Source organism: Caretta caretta, chromosome 9 (genome assembly GCF_965140235.1).
Source record: "Caretta caretta isolate rCarCar2 chromosome 9, rCarCar1.hap1, whole genome shotgun sequence".
Lineage (NCBI taxonomy): Eukaryota > Metazoa > Chordata > Testudines > Cheloniidae > Caretta > Caretta caretta.
Window position 1 is genome coordinate 63,880,477 of NC_134214.1, and position 25,841 is coordinate 63,906,317.

At 49.6% G+C, this 25,841-nt stretch overlaps 1 protein-coding gene across 4 annotated transcripts in view; it reads left to right on the top strand.

Moving 5' to 3' along the window:
- The first annotated feature begins 8,429 nt into the window (after positions 1-8,429).
- The window catches only part of LOC125642642 (gamma-aminobutyric acid receptor subunit gamma-4), a 72,453-nt gene continuing 55,041 nt past the window's right edge, over positions 8,430-25,841 (top strand). Inside the window, exons 1-4 of one of the 4 annotated variants that reach the window (XM_048864300.2) lie at positions 8,433-8,925; positions 9,000-9,251; positions 18,756-18,904; positions 19,424-19,491. In XM_048864300.2, coding sequence (XP_048720257.1) covers positions 9,196-9,251; positions 18,756-18,904; positions 19,424-19,491 — 273 coding nt within the window. In that variant the 5' untranslated portion in view covers positions 8,433-8,925; positions 9,000-9,195. Of the gene's footprint in view, positions 9,252-18,755; positions 18,905-19,423; positions 19,492-25,841 lie in introns of all 4 variants that reach the window. The other 3 variants (XM_048864301.2, XM_048864303.2, XM_048864299.2) reach the window with 3 other exon arrangements.

Below are 25,841 nucleotides of genomic sequence, written 5' to 3' on the forward strand. Positions count from 1 at the left end.
AGTGATTGAAAGAGGCAAATAATGGGAGGATCTAACCACCACGCTCCTTGTTACTCATTCAGTTCTGCCAGGCTCAGGCAGGCTGGTTTGTGGAGCCTTTGAAGATTATTCCCCTTCAGTTTCCTGAAGAGACTTCAGCCTCCTCTTGAATCGTTTTCATTTCACCTCCTTTAAACGTATCAGCCTGATTTTCCCTCAGACTTAATAGCGACGAACAAGATTAAGATTGGAGCTTAGTGAGCATTAGGGGAAGATCTCACTTTGCTGGTGAGGGCAATTACCAGATCCCAGCAACGCGATCTCTGTTTCATTAGGGGAGGGTGCCGGAGGGAGGGGCACTTTGGCACCTCTTATTTTCTGAGTGTGAAAGCCAGAGGGCACGGAGTGTGGAAGAAATGCAGCTCACACCATCAGCTCCTTCAAACGCAGGCTGGCAGCTTTGAGCAACTGCTGGTGGAGGTGGGCGGGGGGAAAGAAAAGTGAGAGTGAAGGGCCAGCTGTGTAGGAAGGAGGCCACTGTGTACACTCCTGCCACCCATGAAATGGGCTGGTTGGGAGCAATGATCTCAACCTGTCGAGCTCTGGAGACCCACCTGGGGACAAACACAGGGACATCAGACCATGGCAGCTTACAGTGGCATGCAGCTAGACTAGCTTGGCCTGGGAGCTCATGCTCTAAGCAGGGTCAGTCTAGGTCAGTATTTCATGGGAGACCTCTAAGCTGTAGCAGGAAACAGGTTTGGCATTTCCTCCCCTAAATCTATGGTGCGGCGTGGTATTGGGAGACTACCTGGGATCTTTAAAGCATCCTGCCAAATCCCAGGCTGGGCTATGGGTAAAGCAGAGCTCTCATCACACCGGCCAAGGAGGGCTGTGTGGGAGCCCTGCTCCCCCGGGTCTGTGAGTGGAGGAGGGCGCTGTGATTCCCTCCCCCTTATTTAAACCCTGAGCGTGGCTCATTTCATTCACTCCCCTTGCAGGTTCAGCTGAGTGGGATGCTCTGTACTCCCTGCCCAAAAGCATTGTGCTGAGCACCCTAACAGCCGGGTTGCAGTGGGTGGGGATAGAATGCATCTCTCCACCTAAGGCTGGGCAAAGCTGGGTCACTTGCTTTTGCAAAACCCCACCGCAAAGCAGGAGCGGTGGGGGTGGGGCTTCAGAGCCCGTTCTCACAGGCCCCCACTTTGGCAGTGGGAGTTCAGATTCATGGCACAGTTCTGGCATACCCTAAGAGAGTCTGCTCCCAAGGTAAGCCCTGGGGGGGTGGGGACTGTCTTTTTGTTCTGTGTTTGTCCAGCACCTAGCACAATGGGTCCTGCTCCATGACTGCTCCTAGAGCCACCACAAGTCCTACCAATCATGTTGAAGTATTAAGGCCCTCCCCCCAACTTCTGTCACTTCTTTGAAGAGAAGAAAAATCCCCTTCTCTGAACCAAAGCAAGCCTGGGTCTCTTCAGAGGGAGCAAACTAAAATGAAGAGGTGCTGAAAAGACACAGCAAATATTCAAATAAATAATACCCCAGGGGAAAAGGCTTCATGGAATACTGGGAAGAATTTGGCCCAAAAGGTTAAATGAAAATCAGAGCCAATCCCTCACCACGTGCAGAGGGGCATCTCTTGGTTTTGAACAGTGGCACGATGTGGGGTGGCTCACTTTGGGGGGCTGTGCAGCGCGGCTCTACTGAGAGAGGCTCGAGCTAGGAAAAACCAGATCCCTGGTCACAGCTGTATTTTCAACCCCTGCTTTTGTGTCATAGTAGTACACTGGCAACCCAAACAAAAGGCTTTCTGGAAGCTAGGAAAGCAGGGAGTTTCTATCGTCACTGGAATGATACTGATTGACACCACCTGAAGGTCTAAGCCCAACTAATTAACCCACACCACACCACACCCCTGTGAAGCAGACGGGTACGTCATATTATCCCCATTTTACAGATGGGAAGTTGAGATGGAAAGGCAAAGCGATTTGGCCTCACCGTGCTATAAGCCAGGATTAGAATTTGGGACTATTGGATTTCCCAGGTTCCTCCAGACCTCTGTAGCTGGAACAGGAAGCGTGTCCCGCCTGCACTAAGGTGAGCAGAACTACCTTATGGTTTCTCCTTACACAGAGCTCCTTGAGTTAAACCTTTGGTTGCTACATTAAAACCCCATAGCTCTTGAGGCTTGCGAATATGCTGTGGCCAAAGACCCAGTCCAGGACCGAGAGCAGTGCTCAGTACCCAGATATGAACGCCAGAGCAGGTAGCTGGTAATCACACTGTGAAAGCAAGAGCTAACCTAGGGTGACCAGCTGTCCCAATATTAGGGGCTTTGTCTTATATAGGCAACTAGTATACCCCCCCCCCGTCCTGATTTTTCACGCTTGCTTTCTGGTCACCCTAAGCTGAAGTCAGACACACATGAGCAGTAAGGTTGCTTACTACTGAATAAACATTACAGAGCACGTACATAAAGAAGTCATTGAAATCCTCAAGTCTCAGGACAGAAATGCCTCTGGGGATTAATAATGAGAGAGAAGCAATGCCTCACTAGCTCGCGATGTCAAATCCTGCCCAGGTCAGTAGCAATAGAGTGCCTGGAGCCCAGAGCCTGTTACATCTCACAAGCTAAACAGGCTCTGGCTGGGTTAGCGCTTAGATAGGAGACACGCAAGGAAGTTGTGCTGGTGAATCGGGTCTCTGCTCTCTGAGTCAGTGCCGAACTACTGCACCAACATGGGGACAGGGAGCTTATTCTGCTGCTGGCAGGGACAATGGAAGCTCCCTAAAAGTGCGGGGGCCAACAGCCCCAGAACTGTGGCCCCGCACCACCTCTTCCCCGAGGCCCCACTCCCATGCTGCCTCTTCCCCCGCCCCATGACCCCACCCCCGTTCACTCCTCTCTCTCCTCTTTACCCCCCCATCCCCGTCGCTCATCCTTACAGCCAGTAAAAAGTGGGATGCCGTAGCCCTCCCGCTTTTAAAAGTGTTGGGGCTATGGCCTCCTGGTTGCAGGTGCCTGTTCCAGTGCTCCTGGTTGCAGGTGCCTTCGTCTGAAAGATCTAGATCCTGAACTTTCATAGTCATTAAAGAACCCTCATAAGAGGTGCCGTGGTGACCCCAAATCCTAGCCGAATGCCAGGTTTTTCAACTGAGACAAGGCAGGTGAGGTAATATCTTTTATTGGACCAACTTCTGTTGGTGAGAGAGACAAGCTTTTGACCTCATTTCCCCCTGAAGGTTCAGTTTGACTTAGGCTGTATGCAGCTACAAAGTGGAAGTGTTTCACCCCAGAGAGAGCTGCATTTCAGTGACAGCTGAAGGGCTCGCTCTCTCCACTGCAGCTTGTATATCCAAAGCGGTGCTTTGGAATTCTTCAGGGGCTAAAGCTACTACATGAATGTTCTGTAGCATTATTAATATAGTTTCAGCATCTAATGGCTGTTCAACGGCCTGTATGATATAATAAGAGAGAGACCGAGAAACGAGCTAGTATTCTTCGACCCGCTAGTACGCAAATGTCCACAGCATAAAATCACTAGCACAACTGGCCGCAGCTGGCAGCAGTCTTGTTAGCAGCCTCAGCAGAAGAGCCAGACTGAATGGGCCATGGAAACGGCACTTCCTTCTCAGCCTAAGAAAGGACCCCTCTGGAGCAAGGCAGAGGCACGCTGGCAGGGCCCTCAGAAGGATGCTTACTCTGCCTTTGGCTGCACTGGGTGGGTTAATGAGGTGAGTAGAGAGGGGATGGAGGAGAACAAATCAAAAGGATAGGACAAAAGGAGCAAAGAGGAAGGAGAGGTGCTCCCATGATGAGTTAAATGCCCTGCCGTGTACAGGCCCTCGCTTCATGTCCGTCCAGATTTTGGTGGGTTGTTCTATCCTTAATATAGATCACAGGTTTCCCTTTAGTTAGAAAAACACATTGCGTGTGTGGGTGTGGATGCATGTGTTTTTCTATAGTGTGTATATTTACAATATTTTCCAGATAAGCTATTATATCTGCCATCACGGGTCCCTTCCTTTAACACATTGACCCCATCAGAGGTTTAACCCCTTAAAATCTGAGCAGGGGAGGAGTCAGAAAAGCAAATCTGCAAACAACGGTGCCTTGCTGTCCTGTCCCTCTCCATTCTCCTGCAAGTGACTTTTTCCTGTCACATTTGTTCAGCTTACAAATCAAAACAAAATCTTTGTACCTGTCAGCACAGCAAGCTCAACCTGGCACCTGAATATCAAACTGTGTCCTCTTTGCTTCCTTCATCATTGCCACAATAGTGACTGTGGAGCCGGAGCCCAGCTGGAGGGGTTATTGATGATGCGTAAGCCAGGATGCAGCATCTGCCACCATGCAGGGGCTTTCTAGTGAGTGTGAGAGGTACAAACACCCTGCGATGGTGAACAAATGTCCTGATGGGGTGAACAGAACAGGCCACTTTGCACTGTAGAGAAGAGGTTGGTGCTTGAGGAGAGTACCCTGCTCAGTGTCTCCCAGAGGGCTTTACAAGGAGACACTGGAAGCCTGATTCACCTCTGGTTTACACCATCTTTACCCCAGTCAGTTGAATGGGCTTGGCCCCAATTTGCACTGGTGTGAGAGGAGGCTTGGGGGCTGAAAGTGCAGCGGTTACCCTAGGAACCACTGCAGCTTTGCAGCATACGGACCTAGGCCGTTAGAACCTGGTTTGCTCCAACAGGGAGCACAGGCCAGGATGCCAGAACTGTCCCCAGTTCTTTGACAAATGTGCCAGAGGCCACTTAGCTTCCTAGGCTGCCAACCAAAGCCAGAGACCCTAAGCGCCCCTAGTCGTGCTGCTAGATTGATAACACAGAGCAGCACCAGAGAGAGGTGGGCAGGCCCGGTGCCAGCCTTCCCCAAGCAGCACTGCAAATTCACCTCAATCCAGAACATCGGCACCCTCTGCCATTCCACTTCTGGGACACAACCCTGCTCTGCCGCTGCCCCGCCATCCTGACCTACAGACATCCCCAGTCATTCTAGTCCCAGAATCCCCACTCTGCTCTGTGATGCATCCGAGTCCCACCCTGCTCTTCAGGGCCTGGCAGCCTCTATACAGCTCTCCCAGTGCACTTCAACCCTGACTTGCAACATCCACTGATATTCCACCTGTGGGCTTCCACACCTCACAAATCTGCCAATGCCAGGGGCCTGCTCTCTCCTGGAGAGTAGGCACCTAAGGTCTAGGCCCTCTCTCACACCAGGTTTCCCCCCCTTGAATTAGCAGAGTTACTTCTGATTAATATTAGCATAAGCTCAGACTCCATTCAGACCCTTTGCAGGCAAGAGAACAATCAGCTGAGTTTTACTGACGAGCTAGAGAAGGAAGCCACTGCATGAGTGACCAGGGCGCCAGCTCTCCACCACCCCTTAGTGCGAGCGATAGGCAGATAAGAGTCGAAGGTGTATTAACCTCAGCCTTCACCTTCTGCACTAGCCTGCTATTATAAATGTGGAAGAGGGGGCATCATTCACCATCACCTCAGCCAAGTGTAAGAACCAGCACCATGCATTTAAAATGGTTGTGCACATGGATGGGAGGCTGTAAGCCTATCACTGGATAACCTTGTTCTGTCTGGAGGGCCCTAGTACCCATGCCCAATGACATTGCCTGTTACTGGCCTGGATGAGAACTGAGCAGCATGGAAGGTGAAGCAAGAGGTACCTTCTGGTTTAATGTAAAGAATACAGGACACAAGAGGCTGGCTAGGAAACTTCTCCCAGGAGACCTGGTGGAGCAATACACTAATAATGCTTTGTCCTTCCCTAGTCCCTTCCAGCCAGGGATGTCAAAACACTTTGCAGACATTCATGAATGCGGCTGTGAACAGCCCTGTGAAGGGGAAATGTGGAGCAGAGACTTGCCCATGCCGTCAGACCCTGGGCTGGGCTGGGAGTCAGGCTATGGGGTTCCTGGGGCCTAGCCAGGAATAGTAGCCAAGGGCCAGATCCTGCACTCTTACTCCAGCAAAATTCCCCTGGCAGGCAATGGGGGTCTGTGTCTGAGCAAGCTCTGTGAGATTAAAGCCCAGATCTCTGATAGTCAGCTGGACGCCAGGGTACAGTGCTTCTTACATACACTGAAAACAAGCCTTCCTGTTCGCCTGCTTGCTGGGATTATTCCCGGGCTGTTTTGGCCAAGCAGGAGGCTCAGTACCACTCGTAATGGAGGCCAGACTGAATGAAGGAGCCAATGTTCCCAGCATGTTTCAGCCCCAAGACCTTCTCTGGAGTGTGAAGAGCCCTTTTTACCCCCCACTCCCTGAAGCTTTGATCTGCATTATTTACTCTTTCTGACATTACCTTCCTGGAGGCCTCACTAGCTCATCGCAGGCTGCTGTGAATATAACAACCATGTACACAGCCACTTAATATAAGGACATTCCATCTTGGAGCTTCTGTGAGACAGGCTGCGCTTCTGTGGTATATGATGGGTAGCCAAATATCACGCTTCACAGCATAAGGTGATCGTGGAAAGAGTCAGCGATAGTTGCCTTGCTACTGACCAGCCTTGCAAAATTGGCCAGGTGTGTTACTATTATTTATTGTTTGTGTTATGGTAGCACACTGAAGTCCCATCTGAGATTAAGGCCCCATTGGGCCAGGGGCTGCACTGAGATGTAAGACTCTCCTCCTTGCAAGCTAAACAAAGGAAGCGTTATCGGCACTTAACAGAGGGGGGAGTGATTCACTGAGAAATGAAGTGATGTGGCGAGGGTCACCCAGTGAATCGGTGGCAGAGCCAGGAATTAAGCCCAGAACTCCTGAGGCCTACACCAGTGTCCTAGCCACACGACCAACTTCCCTTTCCCCATACAAGCTGTGTTATGGCCTTTTCACCTTTGGCTCGGCAGAACGAACCACTCCCAGAGACAGGATGTGATGACTGCTCTTGAATAATCCTCTCAGTGTCTCTCAGTGAAAGATCTCAAAGCGCTTTGAAAGGTGAACAGGTATTATCCCCTTTTAAGAGATGGGGCCACCGAGCACAGAGTGAAATGGCTTGCCCAAGGTCTCACGGTGAATCAGTGGCAAAGCTGGGATCAGCCCACAGGTCTCCTGATGCCTGCACGAAGCAGCACTATCTCCCTGTATGGCAACAGAACAGCATTGGCAATAGTGTACAAGTCAGTTATTATTTATTATTAATTATTAATTATTATTATTATTATTATCCTAGCGCCTAGGACCCCCTGCCATGGACAGGACCCCACTGTGCTAGGCACTGGACAAACAGAGAACAAAAGATGATCCCTGCCCCAGAGAGTTTACAATCTAAGGGTACATCTCTGCTAGCTCTGATTGAGCTCGTGTGTTAAAAATAGAAGCGCAGCCATGGTGGCATGAGCAGTGGGAGAGGCTAACCACCCCGAGTACATACCTTGGGTCTTGGACGGGATCGTACTCAGAGCAGCTAGCCCCGGCTGCTTGCAGAGCAGCGGCTACATCTGTAGTTTTAACACACTGGGAAACAGCTCTAAGTGGAGACAGACCTTAATTATAAGAAAAGAGACCACAGACACATGCAGAAAAACAGCCGGGGGAGAGAGGTGTATAGGGAAACAATGAGACAGCATTGGTCAGCATGCAAGGCAGTGGTCTCAGCACACCAGCCGTCTAATCGTGGTCAAGTTTTTGTTAGCATCCTGGCAAAGGAGAGTTTTGAGGAGGGATGTGATATGATGCCCAGTTGCCTGGTCTGCTCTGGGATGCACAGGGCAAAAAGCTGCGTTTCAGAATGTCCTTTAGAGTGAAGGATCCCAATTCTGCAAGAGAAGCCCACTGCGCACAGTGTGAATCCCATGAATGAGCACTTGTGAGTTGAGGCCCTGGCTATTTTGTGATGGGCCGACACTAGACCTGGACATAACCCAGGAGCAAGGCTGTGCACAGAGAGCTTCGCCTCATGGGCGGGGGGGTGGGGAGGGCAGCGAGTGATTATGCTTTCTCGTGCATTAGCACCCACAATGCACTGGGTGCGCAGCGTTGCTGGCATTTGCTTCTGGCACATTTTTGCTAGCAACAGCCTCGCTCCCCAGCTTTTAACAAAACGTTGCACGTGGGTTTACACTACACTGTGACTAACGAGCGACGACCTTGTCATGTCTCGTTAGGTGAAAGAGGAGAGCGAGAGCTTTACACAAGTTAATGAATTCCGGTTTTCTCCTTCCCAAAAGCTTCCGTTTGGGAACTCGGTGACGCACAAATAGGCATTTCCCTTTGATTTCTGGATACAGCCTTTGTCAGCCTGGCAACTGAACTTTTTTTGCTTTTGCTTTTGCTTTTCCCGTTAAGAAAGGCTCAAGAAGCAGCTGTTAACCCTTGCCCTGCCGGGAAGGAGGAGGCCCTCCTCCACCCCTTGCACTAAATCGGGGGGAGCTAGGACCCTGAGTGAGTCCTCTGAGCATCTCTCTTCCTCTTCCCTGCCAGTCTCCCTCTCACTCGCTCTGCTCCTCTCCTGCCAAGGAGCAGGATAAGAAATGCCCAACTTTGACCCTTCTTTCCAAAAGGATCGGAAAGGAAGGATTAAAAGCCGGAGGGAGGGTGGGCGAGTTTGGGAGGGCTGGGGAGAGAAGCACAGAAGGAAGAAATAGAGAGAGAAGGGCAGAGAAAAGGAGGGGGACAGAGAGAAGAGGATTTCAGTATTCTAGGCTGCAATAGCAACCGGTGGGGCTTGTGCTGTGCGCACACACACAGCTCTCACTGCACCTGTCTGCTGGGCACAGGCACAGCTGGTGAGCTGGGAGAAGAGGGGAAACCCTTCTATAAAGAGATTGGGCATTGGGAATTCAACAATAAAGCCACAGAGACAGTGCCCACACAGGCAGGAATGGAAGAAAAGCCCCTAAACTTGCTGGAGGGCAAGGAGACACAAAGGCACCAGGCTTGGTTTTCCTCCTCTTTCTGAACTTGGATTTTCCTGGGTGGGTTTCCCCTGCCACCGCCACCTTTAGTTTTTTGTTTGGTTGCTACAAGTGTTTTCTTTCCTGGTCCCCAGAGACTCCAGCTGCAGCACACCTGGACTGAGCTGGCCATCCCTTGGGGCAGACTGGCGAAGGAGAGAGGGGAGCCCCTGGGCCCCCCTGTAAACTGGATAGGAAGGAATCTGTCAAACTGTAGCCACGCCAGCCCGAGCTGCCTCTCTTTATGTGGACACTGCGCTTCCCTGGGATCGCCTGGCTCGTGCGTTTAAGATGTCTGGGAAAGTTTTCCTGATGTACCTGACAATCTATCCCGCCCTACAGATAAGGTGAGAACTCTGCTTTCTGCTAATGTACCTACCCCAACCCCAAAGAGATTCTGGGATTGACAGCAGCCCCCTCACCCTGTCCCTAGCATCCACTCGCCTGCCTGCTCCTAATGAGCCCGGCTGTATTTTGTAGGCTGTGTTGCTTGTCTGGTCCAAGCTGGACCCTTCTGCCTTCATTTCGCATGCCAGGTGGGGTTGGAGTCATGGAAAGGAAAGAAGCCTTATGGGACCTTTGGGGCTGAGCCACCAGTTCTGCTCCCTGCAGGGAAGGGACTAAAAGCATGTTAAGCATAGTACAAAGAGGAAGATAGGTGCTTGGAGTGATGAGCAATTAACTAGGGATGCTCCCTTCCCCTATACATCTGGCACGGGAGTCAGGAACCCTGCGTTCTCTTTGTGCCCTGTCACCTGCTGGGTGACCTTGGATAAGTCCCTTCTTTTCTCAGCACCTCACCACTCTCCCCTGTAGAATGGGGCATGACAGCTCGCAGAGACGCTGCCTGTCTTTATTAACAGCTGTTCTCCACTTTGGGAGGCTCAGGTGAAAGGCGCCAAGTATTGTTTTTGCGTGAGGTATAGTGTGTCTCCCTTGCTCGGTTCAAGAGTCAGATGAGAGGGCCTGGAAGTGCAGTGGGGAGAGAGGAGATGGTCCCGGAGGTGGCTCTGTCAGACAATGGTTAGCACGAATCTCCACATGGTGGGCTTTCTCATCTGTTTTCTGGCATTGGCTTCCAGCCGGGGTGGAAATTGCTTCTCTGGCCAGACGTGGCATTTCAGGCTCCCCCGTTCCCCGCAACCCCACGTGCTGTGCCCGCTCTGCCCATCTGCCATTACCATTCACTCAGCACCATGCCATGTGTGCCTCCGTGAACTTGCCACTGCTCTGAATGCCAGGCAAGCAGAGAACTCCCACCCTCCCATCAGCATCCCCTCAATCCCCTGCAGCTAGTACGCTGCCGAAAGGGATGATTTCTGAAGAAAAGACCATTGCCTTGGTCCCATATTCAATGCAGAGGATTGGGAGTCAGGAGATCTGGGCTAGGGCATCAAAATGGCAGATGAAATTCAATGCTGATGAATGCAAAGTAATGCACATTGGAAAACATAATCCCAACTACACTTACAAAATGATAGGGTCTCAATTAGCAGTTATCACTTAAGAAAGAGATCTTGGAGTCAGGGTGGATAGTTCTCTGAAAACATCTGCTCAGTGCAGTACCAGTTGAAAAAGCTAACAGAATATTAGGAATCGTGAGGAAAGGGATAGAAAATAAGACAGAAAATATCATGATGCTTTTATATAAATCCGTGGAATGCCCACACTTTGAATACTACATACAGTTCTAGTCAACCCATCTCCAGAACCATATATTAGAATTGGAAAAGTTACAGAGAAGGGCAAGAAAAATTCTTAGGGGTCTGGAACAGCTTCCGTACAAAGAGAGATTTAAAAGACTGGGACTGTTCAGCTTAGAAAACTGACAACAGAGGGGGATCTGATCGAGGTCTATAAAACCATGACTGGTGCAGAGAAGGGAATAAGAAACTGTTGTTTACCCCTTCACACAATACAAGAACCAGGGGTCACCCAATGAAATTTAATGGGTAGCAGATTTAAAACACACAAAGGGAAGTACTTCTTCACCCAACGCACAGTCAACCTGTGGAACTCATTGCCAGAGGATGTTGTGAAGGCCAGAAGTATAACTGGGTTCAAAAATGAATTAGGTAAGTTCATGGAGGATAGGCCTATCAATGGCTATTAGTCAAGGTGGTCAGGGACACATCCCCATAATCTGGGTGTCCCTAAACCTCTGACTGCCAGAAGGTGGGCGACAGGGGATGGATCACTCTGTAAATTGCCCTGATCTGTTCCTTCCCTCTGAAGCATCTGGCACTGGCCTCTGTTCTGTCAGAAGACAGGGTGCTGAGCTACATAGACCAGGGGTCTGACCCAGTGTGACCATTCTTATGCTCCGTTCCCAGGACAACTGACTCACTACGTGACCTTGGACAAGTCACTTCTCTTTGTGCATCAGTTTCCACACCTGTGAAATGGGGATAATAATGATACTTTCACCCCACGCTACAGCGCCTTGAGAGCCTTAGGCAAAAGATACTGCAGTGCACAAGCACAGAGCAGACACACATTTCCTAACGGTGTCAGTATTGTTACATTTTCCTTTTTGTCTTAATTTCCTCTTTCTCTCTCTTCTGGTTTGTTTTGGAACCCAGCTGATGCTTCTAGCTACTGGCCAGGCTCCTCAGTTGGTGTAAATCCCTTTGACTTCAAAGGACTCTTTCCATGCAGAGAGAGAAAAACGTTAGCCTTAGGTTCTTTTTGCACCTTTGTAACTCAAATCTCCTGCAGATGTGTCTCATCTCTGGCTGTGAGTGCCAGCCGTTCCCACTGACTGCAATGGGAAGGAGGGGACGCTCAGTGTCTTGTAGGACCCAGCCACTAATGCACATGGGTCAAGGAGGCTGTGCATTTCTGCCTGCCCCTTTTCAGCAGATCAGGGTCTACTCCCAGGAGAGCACGGTTTGCCAGTGTGGCTGGAGGGAGCGCATGTATCCAGCATGCAAGATGGCCAGCCATGATCAGAAAGGACCCAGGGCATCCCAGGATGAGCACCCCATTGTTGCAGAACAGAGCCAGGAAGGAGGGTGGGAGCGTTCATCTCTGACAAACTCTACAGGTTGGCAGGTCCCTGTTGTTTCCTGGGCCCTTGATGCCCATTTCAATGGGACGCTCCAGTGGTATTGTGTGGGGCAATTAGGACTCTGTCCCACAGCCAACAGCTTGTAAAGCTTTTCTGTAGACAGCGCTGAAAGCCCCAAGCAAGGGTGTTCACGTTTTTACTATTCCTAACCCTGCTGGTGAGCTTAACGGCCGGATCGGGAAAAGAACATGTTGTCAGCGGATCATTACCCCCTCGGGCTCAGGGGAAGAGGGATTTTACTGGCTGACGCTAATTTGCAGAATAAGCCAACGTAAAGCTGATCAAATCCCATTACAAATACAGTCTGGGGTGGGGAGCATGAATCTTGATACCAGTATGCTGGTGTGCCAATCCTCCGGACCGCCAAGGCTGGGAACATGAACCCCAGTGTATTTGCACTAGTGTGTGGATCTTCATGAACCCCAGTGCAATTGTACTAATGTGCAGATCCTAGTGAACTCTGAGGCTGGGAGCATGAAAGCTCTAAGCTAAGCATGGAGCTTGTGGGGTGGGAGAGGATGGCTGCTGGGGGGGAGTGCGGGAGGGGAATGAGTGTCACCAGATTCCCAGCCCATATTCCGCTGGATTTTCACAGCTACGGCTTGTGATATGTGACTCTGTCACACTTAGCGCCCGTGGCTCAATCCAAGTGGGGTTCAGCCTGGATGTGACCAGTTGCTGGAGCTCAAACTGATTCATGCCATCTCTCCGCCCAGCATGAGCTGCAATGACAAGTCTCCTGGCACCAGCTGGATCCTGTGTTCAGCTAACTCTGCACGCCCCAGACTACCCACCCAGCAAAGGGGTGGAGGTGTCTTACGTGTCATCATTTCCTAGGGCAGATCCCCAGCAGTGTGAATGGGCACAGCTCCTGCCACTGAAGGCAACGCAGCTACGCCACATGGCACCAGCTGAGGACCTGTTTAGTTTAGTGCGGCAGAGAATTGACCTCTGGGACAATGGGGCCCTGCAGCTGGGCCTTAGGCACTGAAGGCAATAAATGTGCAGTGGGCTGAGTCACAGATTCTGCTTTGGGATGCTGCAGGTTGGAGCCCATCCCAAGCCAGATCAGAACCTGAACTTACCCAAAGTGCTAAGCTGTGTGAATCCAGGGGTCTGTGTTGGGCCCATCTTTAGGAGAGATCCATGTCGATAGCAGTTAAGGAGCTTCTGCTTCTCCTGAAGGGCTGGTTAGGTTGTGTGGTATCTGAGATGCCCACCCATGATGCCACCTCAGAGAATGTGCCCCTGGGTGAGGTCCCCTTCTCTGAGGGATTCCCCACTGCCTGCACGTCAGAGCCCACGCAGATACATTCAAGACCCTGCTCTGCCTGCCCCTTTAATTTGGGGGCGAGGCATGTAGTTGTGGCAGGGGTTTCTAGATCCCCACCAAAGGGCAACCCACACCTGGGTAACATCATGCAGAGGGTTCTTTATCAGGTCCTGATTCGAGGTGTCCCCTCTGGGTTGGGCTCACCCTGGCCAGACTGCTTATTTCCTCCTCTCTGCCCATATCTGAATGTACAGAGACTTTTATCCTACCTAGCACAGATACTCAGTGGCACTGTTACATGTGGCAGGAAGGAGAGCTCGGTGCATGATATTTTCATTACATGGGAAGCCCCCCACAAGCAGATCCCTCAAGAAGTAAATATGCAACAGTATGGGATAATAATCACCCATGGACACCTAGGGTATGTCCACATTGCAGAGTAAGCCCAGGGTATGAACTCAGTCTCAAGCCTCACCCCCTTTAGTCTACACCCAAATCACACTAACCTGGGACTCTGACCTAGGATCCTACAGGGGTGGCGGATCCAAGCCTAAGTCAAGCCGGGAACCATGGTGCAAGCCCTATTGCTAGACACAGCCCCACTGGACTTGTGCTCTGGGAGCCTGCCAAAAGTATCCCACAATCCCATGGGCTGACTTCCTTTCTCCTCTGGACAGTTCAGTTTTCCCACACTGCACCATGAACAAAGGACCAGAGTGGCTACATTTGGGGAGGGGGCGAGGAAGTCTGGGGTATGGGTGATTGGATTCAGGCCCACATGATGCAGTGTAGACCCAGGGTTCAACAATTCCTAATCTAGGGTTACGAATAAGTGTAGACTCTCAAGCCCCAGGATAACAAACCTAGGGCCTGCTACTTGACTTCTACTAACCTTGGGCTTACACTTAGAGAGAGCTGAGTGAATCACAGCCTTTTCTGTTTATTTCATTGGATTTTGGAGCAAACAAAACACTGCATGCAACCCGAAAAAGAATATTTTGTTTTTGTGTTTTCATTTTGTTTCATTTGTGGGTGGTTTATTTTAACCCATTCATTTGCTTGCTTGCTCATTTAAATGACTCTAACTAAATTTCTAAATGAAAAGTAGAAATGAAACATTTTGACTTTTGGGTGGGAAAAATCTTTGGTTTTTTGGCCGAAACTATTTGCTGAATTTGACCCAAATTCACAACCCAGAACTGCATTTTGCGGCGAATAAACAGTTTGCCTAAAAAAAGTTTGCCCAAAAAAAGTTTGCCCAGCTGTGCACCTGTAGTTTAGGTTTGAAAGTAAAAACTACTGGCCATAAAAGCATGTGAAAGGGACTGGCCAGCTCAGGGGGTTGAGTCTTACACCTTCCCGTTGACAGCTTAAATCCAGTGACAGTTGTTCGGTACGATGTATCTACAGCACCAGGCTGCTTCCCGGAGGACAGCTGTCCACATCGCAAAAATATCCTCATTTGTATCTGATGCTAAATTCTAATTGCAGCAGCACTGATTGGCCAATGAGTACAGAATTATCCCAGGGTTGGGGCACACTGGCTGTCAGGGTGCAGAGAAGCTTGCTCTGTCACTTCCCATGATAAAAACAATACAGAGCGCATATCTAGTGCTATGAATTCATAGATCTCAAGACACTTCATAAAGATGTGGAAGTAACATCGTCCATCTTTTGCGAGTGGGGAAACTGAGGCACGGGGGAGTGGTTAAATGACTGTGGCAGTGATAGGAACAGAATGGAGATCTCCTGACTCCCAGTCACCTCTTTGCTGGACTGCACCACATGGCATAACTGCTAGGGCTAGAATTTTTGGAGAGGCGCAGCTCCTCTAATTGAGGCCAGATTTGAAGAAGAGAGCAGTTCGTTGGGAGCTAAGCCCTTGAAAATCTGGCCCTGAGCTCTTTGGGTTAGCTGGCCCCACAGACTGAAATAGAGGCTCTGATTGTTCGGCAGCTATCAGTCCCCTTTGTGCCTGTTGTCTTCCACACAGCAAGTGGCTGCTTGAGAAAAGCAACACTCGAGATCACAGACACAAAGTAAAAACACTGTGTTCTTGTGCAATAATGTCACACGTTGCCCAAGAAGGGGATGTCTGACTTCATCCGTAAACAAGAGTGCATCTGATCGCTATCACACATGCCGCATGGGCCCGGGTCGCAGGGCAGGGAGCGATTGTGTCACTCACAGCGTTTGCCATACCGGGGGGTTTCCTCGCCTGGTGTCTGACAGCCCCACTGCCCGCCCAGCTCCTCACTGAGCTCTGACTGCTTCACTCTGCTCACCCGCTTCTCAGCTGCGTTGCTATGCTGAAAGGTGAGTGGTTTGACATTTCGATGAGCTGATGTGAGGAGCAGGGATCCAGCTTCCCCCTGCATCTGCAGGAGACATATGGGGGCTGGATTGTACCTGTCAGAAGTTGCCAGTCAGAATTGCTTGGGCACAAGGAGACACATACTCCAATCTTGGGAACAGCCACGGCATGTGCTTGACTGCTAACTATTTGCTATGTGACATTTCCATTGGCAGCTGTGCGTGTGGCTTGGTGCACAGACGTGGCCTTCTATCTCCCTGTTTGCTCTGTCTTTGCAGTAGCTGCTGGGCATCAGTTAGTACATCTTCCCAGCCTGACATGGTAGGATTTGGGATGGCGGAGCTTGGAAACAGGGAGCTGGGAAAGGGTGTCATTAGAGCCACACCCTTTCCTAACCCAAACACGCACACAAACGCCCTCCTTCCAGATATTTTTGTCACAACCTGGCAATGGTGCGTAGCAACAGAAAAGGACCATTTCACCTGGAACTGAACTATATCCTTCCCATGGATCTAATAACAAGATGCTTTACCTCTTAACAGGGGATAAGGCCAGGTCTGTACTAGAAAAGGGTTGCTGGAATAGCTATGCTGGAAAACCTTAGTGCAGATGCAGTTTATACCAACAAAAATGTGCTTTCTCTGGTGTAGCTTATAGCAAACCAGGGAGCAAAATAAGTACTGGCAAAAGCTCTTTTACACTGGTATAAATGGGCCTGCTCTAGGGCTTTTGCCAATATGGAAATGCCACACACAAAATCGTCCAAATCACACAAGAAACCCCACTCTCCTATTGATGTTACTGTGCCAGCCTGAGAGTAGAGTAACCCACCCTGACATAGCATATAGGAGCTCTGGTGGCAGCATCTGGTATAGAGTTTGGTGGGTCTGCTACTGCCTTGCCATTGTGGGACTTGGGTCTTTAGATCAGGTGTAGCAGTGTGTCATCTTTCAAGTCAGAGGTCCTGGGGTCAATCCCTGCATGTGACCTGTTCAGGGATCCCTTACAAGAGGGTCTAAAGAACATTAAGTTGAGGTCTAGATGTAACCCAGGGTTACTCTGTTTTTTGCTGGTCTAATTCCTCTATTACAGGGCTTGTTGTGAACCACCACCACACAAAGGATAGGTGGCAGTAGCTGGAGAGGCATGATGCCAAGGTTGCCTACTCTCTATTGAGTTATTCTACCCTGAGCTGGGCCAGGCTAGTGGAAGGAAGTGTGTAATTTACTCCAGCCTGTGCCTGTGGGGCTGCCTCTAGCCCAAGACCTTTAGTCCCAACTAAATAGGTAGGTGGCTCATTGCCAGCAGGTGATCCCTTCTTTCTCATTGCAACAATCTCCACTCTTTGCTTCTTCCTACCAGGCATGTTAAAAAGGCAAACAGCAGCATAATATACAACCTAGTCCAATCACTGCCTCCGCTTGGATAGGGAAGTGAATCCCAGCAAACTTGCAGACAACTCCTTTCGCATAATCAAAAGGGATAATGAGCAGTTAGACAGGAAGCGATGACACAATGTGTAAATATCTAAAACACAGAGGCAGGCAGACAGCTAAATGGGTCTGATCCTCTGATAACAGAAACACCTCCACCTCTGAGTACACGGGAAAGGCAGAAAGTTTCAGACAGGTCATGGAACAAGTTTTATATGGGTTTTAACACTAGGAACCCCTGATTAATTAACTGCAACTTTGGAAAGGAATAGTGTTTCCATTCAAGCTTTCGGCCAGCCTTTGCCTCCTTGCGTATTAAAAGGAGGTCTGCACTCCCAGGGCCTGCTTCCATGTCAGCGTTGCAGGACCATCGCTGGGATATATCAGCACAATGGCAGCTCCTGTGGAGAAGCCCTCTCCAGCACTGGAGAGAATGACAACTGACATGTACAGCTAGGAGACATTCTTAAAAGTCATAGCAAATGTAGATGTGGAATTGCTCTGTAGTAATCGATCGGTACTGCGAGGTACTGATGGAATGAATAGTGTGGCCAGTTATTTGTTTATTGTTGTAGTTCTTCAGCAGGGAGTTGAGGATTTGGGGGTTATTGGAACTTCCTGGATGACTGTATTGATCTGACTTAGTAGGGATCTGTGGGAAAAGCAAACAGCAAAGCAACCCAGGAGCTCTAGATAAAGGCAGCCTAGCACTCACTTGAAAAGAGAGTGGGGCAAACTGTTAGCTTCAAGGAAGAGGCAAGCTTGTCTTGCCAGGCCTGGAAGTGAACACTTTTCAAGGGGACTCTCTCTGAAGCAGGGAGAAATGGTTGGTGAGTTAAGGGACCAGACTATGACAGCCAGTCTTGGAGATTATGGGGGGATCTCTGGGAATCTGAGACCTGCCAGGATCCCCGTGTGAAAGATGATTAGACACCTGGTACGCTAGACATGCATACAGGCTGCTTTATTCCCTTAAGACCTGTTGTCTCTTAAATGATTTTGTTCTGAGTAAATAAGGCTTGGCTTTGAGAAGGCTGTCTGGTCAGTGTAATAACCACTGTCAGGGCTCTTGTGGGGAACAGAGCCTGTATCAGTCCTGCTAAGGTAATCTCAGCTAGTACTAGGGGATGCCATCCAGGGCCTGCCCTGACAGCGTGTGAATCGTGTGGTTCCATTTGGGGCCAGGGGCTTAAAGCCTGAGCTCTGGTTATGGAGGGACTTGATGAGACAGGAGGGGTCTGAGGTGCAGTTCTCCTTGTGGCTAGGACACCATGTTCTCACTGAGGGCAGGACTGTGCTTTGCTAGGCACAGGCCGGTTGTAGGGATACAAATGTGCAACATGGCTCCAGAGGGAGCTCCAGGAGAGTGCAGGGAGCTTCCCCTCCATGGATAGCCAGCTCCCCTGAGTGGTTCAAAGGAAGGAATGGAGCCCTCCTGACCCTAGTAGCAAGGAAAGCTCCAGTCTCTCTCTCCTTGAGCACCTTATAAATGCCTCAAGCTGACCTTGGAGTGGGGAAAAGAAAAAGGGCAATGGTAGGAAATCCAGCTCCCCTTCCCACTCCAGTTTGATCTACCCATTGCCCCAGGACATAGTGACAATGCTGGGCAAGTGTCTGAGGTAGACCTGGAGAACCTTAGACACAGAGAAACTCCCAAGGGCGGTGTATTCCTCTGAGGCGTAGTACTACTCTATCCCTGTGATGGTGGGTAGCCTTGGTGCCATGGGGGCAGCTCACTCATTCTTTGCCTATTTACTCCAGGACAGAAAGCATGGAGGAGTATGACTACGATTACCTCAGCATCAATAAAACCTGGGTCCTGACCCCCAAGGCGCAGGAGACGGATGCCACACAAATCCTCAACTCACTGCTGAAGAACTACGACAACAAACTGAGGCCCGACATCGGCAGTAAGTGCCCCCCTCCGAGCCTTAGCCTTTGCTGGGTCTCCAGGCCCATTGGTGTGTGGGGCGGGAGGACATTTTTAATGGTCGCTTCCAGGAAATTCTTGGTTTGTTCCAGACCTTTTGAGTTTCTTCGCAGCAGTGCCTGTCAGCACCAGCTAGGGGGGAATCCAGTGCTGTGATCTTCCTCCCAGTGGTGCCCTGTCAGCACCAGCTAGGGGGGAATCCAGTGCTGTGAGCTTCTTCCCAGCAGTGTCCACTAGTACCTGCAAAGGGGACTCCAGCCATGTGAGTTCTTCCCTGCAGTCCCCATTCCATAACAGAAATAGCCTCAAGCTATTGTTCTAGAACACCCTGATCTATGCGCCCACATTCCAGGTCTAGAGCTGATAGTTCTCTTGGTGTCTCCCAGCCCTCAATTCAGGGGCTTTCAGCTTGTGCCTGCCTGTTCCCCCCTTACTCCCATGTTCCTCCCTGTACACCCCTGCCCCTGGCTCACCCACATCCTTTTCACTCTCTTTCCAGTCAAGCCCACATTCATCGATGTGGATATCTATGTGAACAGCATCGGGCCGGTCTCTGTCATCCAGATGGTGAGTGTTAAAGGCTACTAGGGCGAAGGGAGATTGTAGGGAGTGAGAATTTGGGCTCTTGACTGAGCCTCCCACCCCTGGAAATGCCTCCAAGTCATTCCCATCCCTGTGTCATCTGTCATGGCTAAGGTGGCACGTCTACAGAGGGATCCAGATTTCCTTCTCCTTCCCTGGGGGAGAGATGCCAGGAGCCCTGGGAGAGCACAGCTAATTGCTGCTGGAGACAGGCAAGGCTGGGGCTTTGAAATCTTTGCCTGTCGGGTTCTGGTTTTGCAGGCCAAAGAGAAGGCTAGTTTGGATCCAGGTGTGATGGGGTGTGATGGGGTGTTCACCCTCCCCTCACACATACACACACCAGCCCTGAAGGGGTTAAGGTGGCTCAGATGAGGATCAATTAACCTTATAAACTGTACCTGGGGGAGAAGCAGGGCTGCTAAGGTCTAAGGGATGATGAAGCCCAGCTGGGCAGGAGCAGGCTGGGCTTGTATAATGCCAGAAAGTTGAGAGCAGAGTGGGGTTGCAGGGAAAGTGCTGGCAGTCTCTCTCTGGGCACAGAGTGGTGGGTAGAAGGAGATCCAGCAGGGACCACAAGCCCTGGAATCCTGACCCTGATGGAAGGGGTTTACCCAGAGGAGTTGTGGGGAAGAAAGCCTATGCAAGGAAGAAGCCCAAAGAATGAGCAGTGAGGGTTGAGATTGTACAGACTTTGGCTGCCACTGAGTCCCTGGGCTGGAACCTGGAGTAGCAGGTGGGCCCAGATTCCCGTACCAGCCACTGGGGAAGTGGGACAGACGGGGAATTGGCATGGAGGACTGCCTGAGATGGTACATGGGCAGATTCTCTGGTGGGATTGTCTGGCAACCCTGCAAGGAGAAAATGATACAGTGACCTGGCCGGAGGGCTGAGTCAAGAAGAGAGAGCACCCCAAGTCCTGGAGAGTGAGAGGGACCATGGGGCGAGTGAGTGATGGAAGGGGGGGGGTCTAGACTGAACAAGAGCTGTTCCCCAGACCCAGTGGTGAGTGAACCCCATTACTCCAGGACCCCCTTCTCCAAATGCCCCAGGTGCCTGCGCTTTGGATAAATGATCCTGCACCACCAAGTGACAGAGGATGTTCTGACAGTGATGGATGCTGTTGTCTTGCTGGTCTTTGATGCATGAACAGGCATCTTTGGGTGACCGCTTCCCCCAGCCTGGTGGGAAGGAAGGAGATTGCTCTCATTCTCAGGCAACCTTCATACTAGTGAACTGCACTGATGCTCCTGGGTTGACAGTGTGTCACGATGAGATGTTAGGCTGTGTGAGAGAGCAGTGTAATTCACTGAGAGATAGGAATATACCCACTGGAGATAGTTGCTATGGTAATGGAATCATAGTGTGAAACATGGGTGCATGAGCTTGTAGGTTGCCATGTATGAGTTCTGGATGGAACCAGCCATAATTAATGTTCATATTTTAATTGCAGTAGTATGTACAGGCCCCACACAAGAACCAGGACCCATTGCGCTAGGCCCTGTAAAAACACACAACAGAAAGAGCGTCTCTGCCCCAACGGGTTAACTCTAGGTGATTGGAAAATGCCAATTTATTTTTTTGGAGAAATTTTTAAAAAGTTCCTTTTCCCCAAAAAACTTTTCATGAAATCCATTCATGTGTTCAGTAAAGAAACAAACTGAAAGGTTTTGAAGATAGTTATCAGTAAAATTTTGGCTGGGGAAGGGAGGGAGTTTCCTGGAAACCAAAAATAGATTTTATTTTATTTTTTATTTTTTTGGCCAAAAAACAAATTGAAGCTGAAAGTTTGTAGTGGAAATGTTTCAGTTTCCTTTTTTTTTTCCATTGGAAAACTGGACAATTTCAGCCAAAACAAAGATGTTCTGCAAATGGGTTCATTTTGGTTGAGCCACCATTTTGTGGCTGTGAGGTGAAGGTTGTGGGGTTTTTTTGTTTTTTTTAAGTTTTGATGAAAACTTTTGAACTGTCTCTAAATCTAAGCCATAAGGTGTAGCAGTGTTTGCCCCTGGGAAGTATATACTGCAGATGGCAGCATGCAAGCTAGCCAGATGGGGACCTGGCTGTGCACTGCTTGAATAATGAAGATATTATCAGGAGGCTTAGGGAATGACTCCCTCGTCTTATATTCAGAGGGCCTCTTCCATTGCTTCCCCTTGCCCAGTGCTTTTCAGGGAGGTGGCTCAAGGCTGGTGAAAGTTACACACCTAAGTGATGAGAACACCCCTCTCCCCAAGAAGGAGAAGGGGCGGGGTGCAGCAGGGTGGCTGCCATGTTGAATTTCTTAGCTGCATTCCAGGTAGCCCCGTGGGTAAGGCAGACAACCAAGCCAGCACTGTCCAGTGCTGCTAGCTGCACTATACGTGCTGGAACGTAGGCATCAGCTGAGAGGGACTTAGAGGGATGCAAGAGATATGAGGTGGGATGAGCCCATATGATTGCTCCATACTGCTGCCACTATCTCAGGCGTGAGACAGAGTCCGCTGCTCACCGCATGCAGCCATCAGATCTTAATGTGCTGTTCAGAGCCAGTGAGAGGACATGGTAAGGTCTGAGAAAATCAGCAAATAAAAATCCCTGATTTTAAAAATTATCAGGACCGGTCACTCTGATTCTCTGTATTCTGCCCATTCCTGCTCCATGTCCATTCCTCCTGTCTGTTCCCTGTCTGGTTCTGGTTATCCCACCTGTTACAGGAGAGCTCTCTGCTTGTATATACATGTAATAGTTAGTTAATAGATAAGTGCCAGTAGATGACACTCAAGAACAGGTAGAGTTTGTAGGACTAATAACATCCTTTGTGCACTGCAGCTGCCTTTGTCAGCGCAGCACTTTACATCAGTTCTTAACATGCTGTGAGCAGTGGGATTTGTGAGCTCTTAATGCTGCCCATGTTTCCATGAGTTCCATTATATTTCCCTTAACAAAGCAGACTACATGCTGTCTGTCTAAATGGCTTTCATTTTACCAAGGAGAAAACAACAATAAGACAGACCCAAAGTAAAGTCTCCATAGGAGAGCATAGTGTGTGCATCTCCTATGTAGGCAGCAGCGACTCATGGAACAAAATGAGTCCTCAGAAATGTAAAGGTGCGGGACACCTAAAACAAAAGGCCTCAGAGTGAAGCTACAGACAGCTGCTACAGCTCCATTACCATGTGTCACCTCCGCCTCCTCCATCTCACTGTGTCCCAGCAACTCTCCCTCTGTTTCATCTGCTAACTCTTTTAAGGCAGAAAGTTCCTTGGAGCTCCTGGGCAGCCCCTTCATGCCAGAACATGGTTTGTTGTGAAGGTGTTCTCTAGCTGATGTGGCTTCCTTCCACCCTCAGTGCCTTGTTTGGAGTGAGGGAGAGGCAGATACAGAGGCACAGACCTTGTGTCTTTATTCACAAAAGCTGCACATTAATTTGCTCTCTGCACACCACTTTCTGCCACAATCACAATGTTCCAGATCATGGATTTTGTGTATTGTGTGCAGTTCTGGTCTCCCATGTGGAAGAAAGATGAATGCAAACTGGAACAGGTGCAGAGAAGGGCTACTAGGATGATCAAAGGAATGGAGAATCCACCTTATGAGAGGAGTCACAAGCAGCTTGGCTTGTTTAGCCTAGCCAAGCGAAGGCTGAGGGGAGATATGATTGCTCTCAATAAATACAGCAGAGGGATAAATACCAGGGAGGAAAGAGGAGTTATTTATATCAACTGCCAATGCTGGCACATGAACAAATGGATATAAACTGGCCAGCAACAAGTTTAGGCTTGAAATTAGATGATGTCTAACCCTCAGAGGAGTGAAGATTTGGAACAAGCTTCCAAGGGGAGCAGTGGGGGCAAAAAAACCTAACTGGCTTCAAGACTGAGCTTGATAAATGTATGGATGGTATGGTATGAGGAGACTGTCTACAATGGTGTGTGGCCCATTGGTGACTGCTAGTACAAATATCCCCAATGCCCACAGATGGCACACTAGAAGGGGAGGGCTCTGAGTTACTACAGAGAATTCTTTCCCAGGTATCTGCCTGGTGTGTCTTGCACATGTGCTCAGGATCTAACTGATCACCATATCTGGGGTTGGGAAGGAATTTTCCCCCAGGTCCGATCAGCAGAGACCCTGGGGGTTTTCGCCTTCCTCTGCAGCCTGGGGCACAGGTCACTTGCAGGTTTAAACTAGTGTAAATCATGGATTCTCTGTAATTTAGTCTTTAAATTGTGATTTGAGGACTTCAGTAACTCAGCTAGAGATTAGGGGTCTATGATAGGAGTGGGTGGGTGAGGTTCTGTGGCCTGCAATGTGCAGGGGGTCAGACTAGATGATCAGGATGGTCTCTTCTAGCCTTACAGTCTATGAGTAACGCTCAGGGAATATCCTTCCAGATTCCTGGACAGGCTTTGGTAAGAATCAAAGGAGATTGTTCCCATCCCATATCTTACACTCAGCCCAGCAAATGCTGAGGGAACTTGGGGAGTTCATGCCATGTAGACATGGGGCCAGATACTCAGGTAGTGTAAACGAGCATGCCTCCATTGAGGTCATTGTTGATTTACACCATTTGAGGACCTGGCCTGTGATCCACAGAGCTGATCACTATATGTACCAATAGCATTGACATGTGAGAGTGATCCATTTCTGTCTGACCTCCACTTACAAAAATCCCCTTCTCCTGCAAAGCTCTACCCTTTCCCCAAGCAAAGAAACATAAGTCAGAAGATGGGAGATGCAACCAGGAGTTTAGAGCATGAGCTCGGGGGCAGGGGGGAGGTGTTTTTAAGTATTAGTGCAAGTTTTTAATCCTTTTCTAAATTGGGATCCAGGAATGTGCAGAGTCTCTGGTGCAGGCACTGTGCACTCACTGTGCATAAGGAGCATTAAGGCATGGCTGGCTCTGGGAAATGACCCACATCTGCAGGGCTCCAGCAGAGAAGTTGCTTTTGCTGGGCCGATTCACACAGCTGCAGCCTCTGACAAGCAGAACTTTCTGTGCACTAAATAATCACTGCAGCTAGGACTTCCATTCCGATGAACCATTCAGGGCGAAGCAGCAGGGCCTGGGAAGCGTGATGCCGCCGGCTCCGCAAGACAGCTGTGTGTCAGAGTCACAGCTGGCCCCGTTGGATTTTTTTATAGTACATGCACATGCTGCTAACATGGCTTCTGGTCAGAGGGAAGGAGGAGGAGCTGGGAATCCAACTTAGATCTGCCAAGAGTTTCAAAAGTGAGCCTAATATTGTTGGCTGAGAATGCTCCCACTTCCTGACATCTCAGGCTGGAACCCCCACAACTGTGGCCCCCAAGAACTCGAATCACTTTTGAAAAGCTCCGAGACTGCAGGGTAGGTTTGCAAAGGCACATGTGGCAGGTAGGTGCCTAACTCTCACTGACCTCCAATAGGAGTCAGGTGCCAAAGTGCCACTTGTGTCATTGCAACTCTACCCGTGTGTCAGATGAGCAGTAGCTCCTTCTTAGGAGTGATGAAAGGAAGTGAGACCGAACTTGTCCTGGCCTAAGGAGACTGCTTTGACTCTGTATGGTTCTTAGCTCTCCAGACTCCAGCAAATGCAGACTGCTTTTCACTAGGACTTTCTGTTGGTACTGCCTTCAGTGGCATTGACAGAAATACACCACCCAAGCCTCTGAACATATGATCCAAATTCTTCTGCCGTCTGGTTTTAATAGAAACCGTTCACATCTGATCTTTTACCTTTTCTGTGCTGCTGCTTTTTAACCAAGGAACCTCTTCACTTCTCCCCCAAACTCTGAGCTCTTCCTGGTTGCCTGATCGCTCTCTGATGTTTTCCCATATGCAAAGAACAAACCATGTACTTTCAGTCAAGATGACCTGCATTTCAAAGTAAGGAAATCAACAACTAGACTAAGAACAAGAGTATGCCTGCGAGAGCATAGTGTGTGAGACTCACTTTGTGACCTTCTGCATTTGAGCTGGAAAACAGCTCTGCTAGCAGCAGACACTCCTCTAAATGTAAAGGTGCAGTACACAGGGACCACAATGCTAACATCTTTCAGTTACATCACTATTTATAGCACCTTGGCTAAGCGTGTCAGTACCCCTTCTAAGTGGCTGGGCCACCTGGAATATAAGAGCCTACTACTGCTACTGGCTGATGAATCTATTCCTTTAGCTCAAGTAGTAGTGGTCTGTGCTTTTGGTGCTCTAGCTTACAGGTTCAGTCTCTCACCATACTGTAATAGTTAACTACCTAGCCCAATGGGATCCTGATCCATGAGTAGGGTGCTATGGAAATGCAAATTAATTATAATATCCCCTTCATCCATCAATGTGGCACTATTTTATCAGTGGTGGGAGCTGTCATCTTATT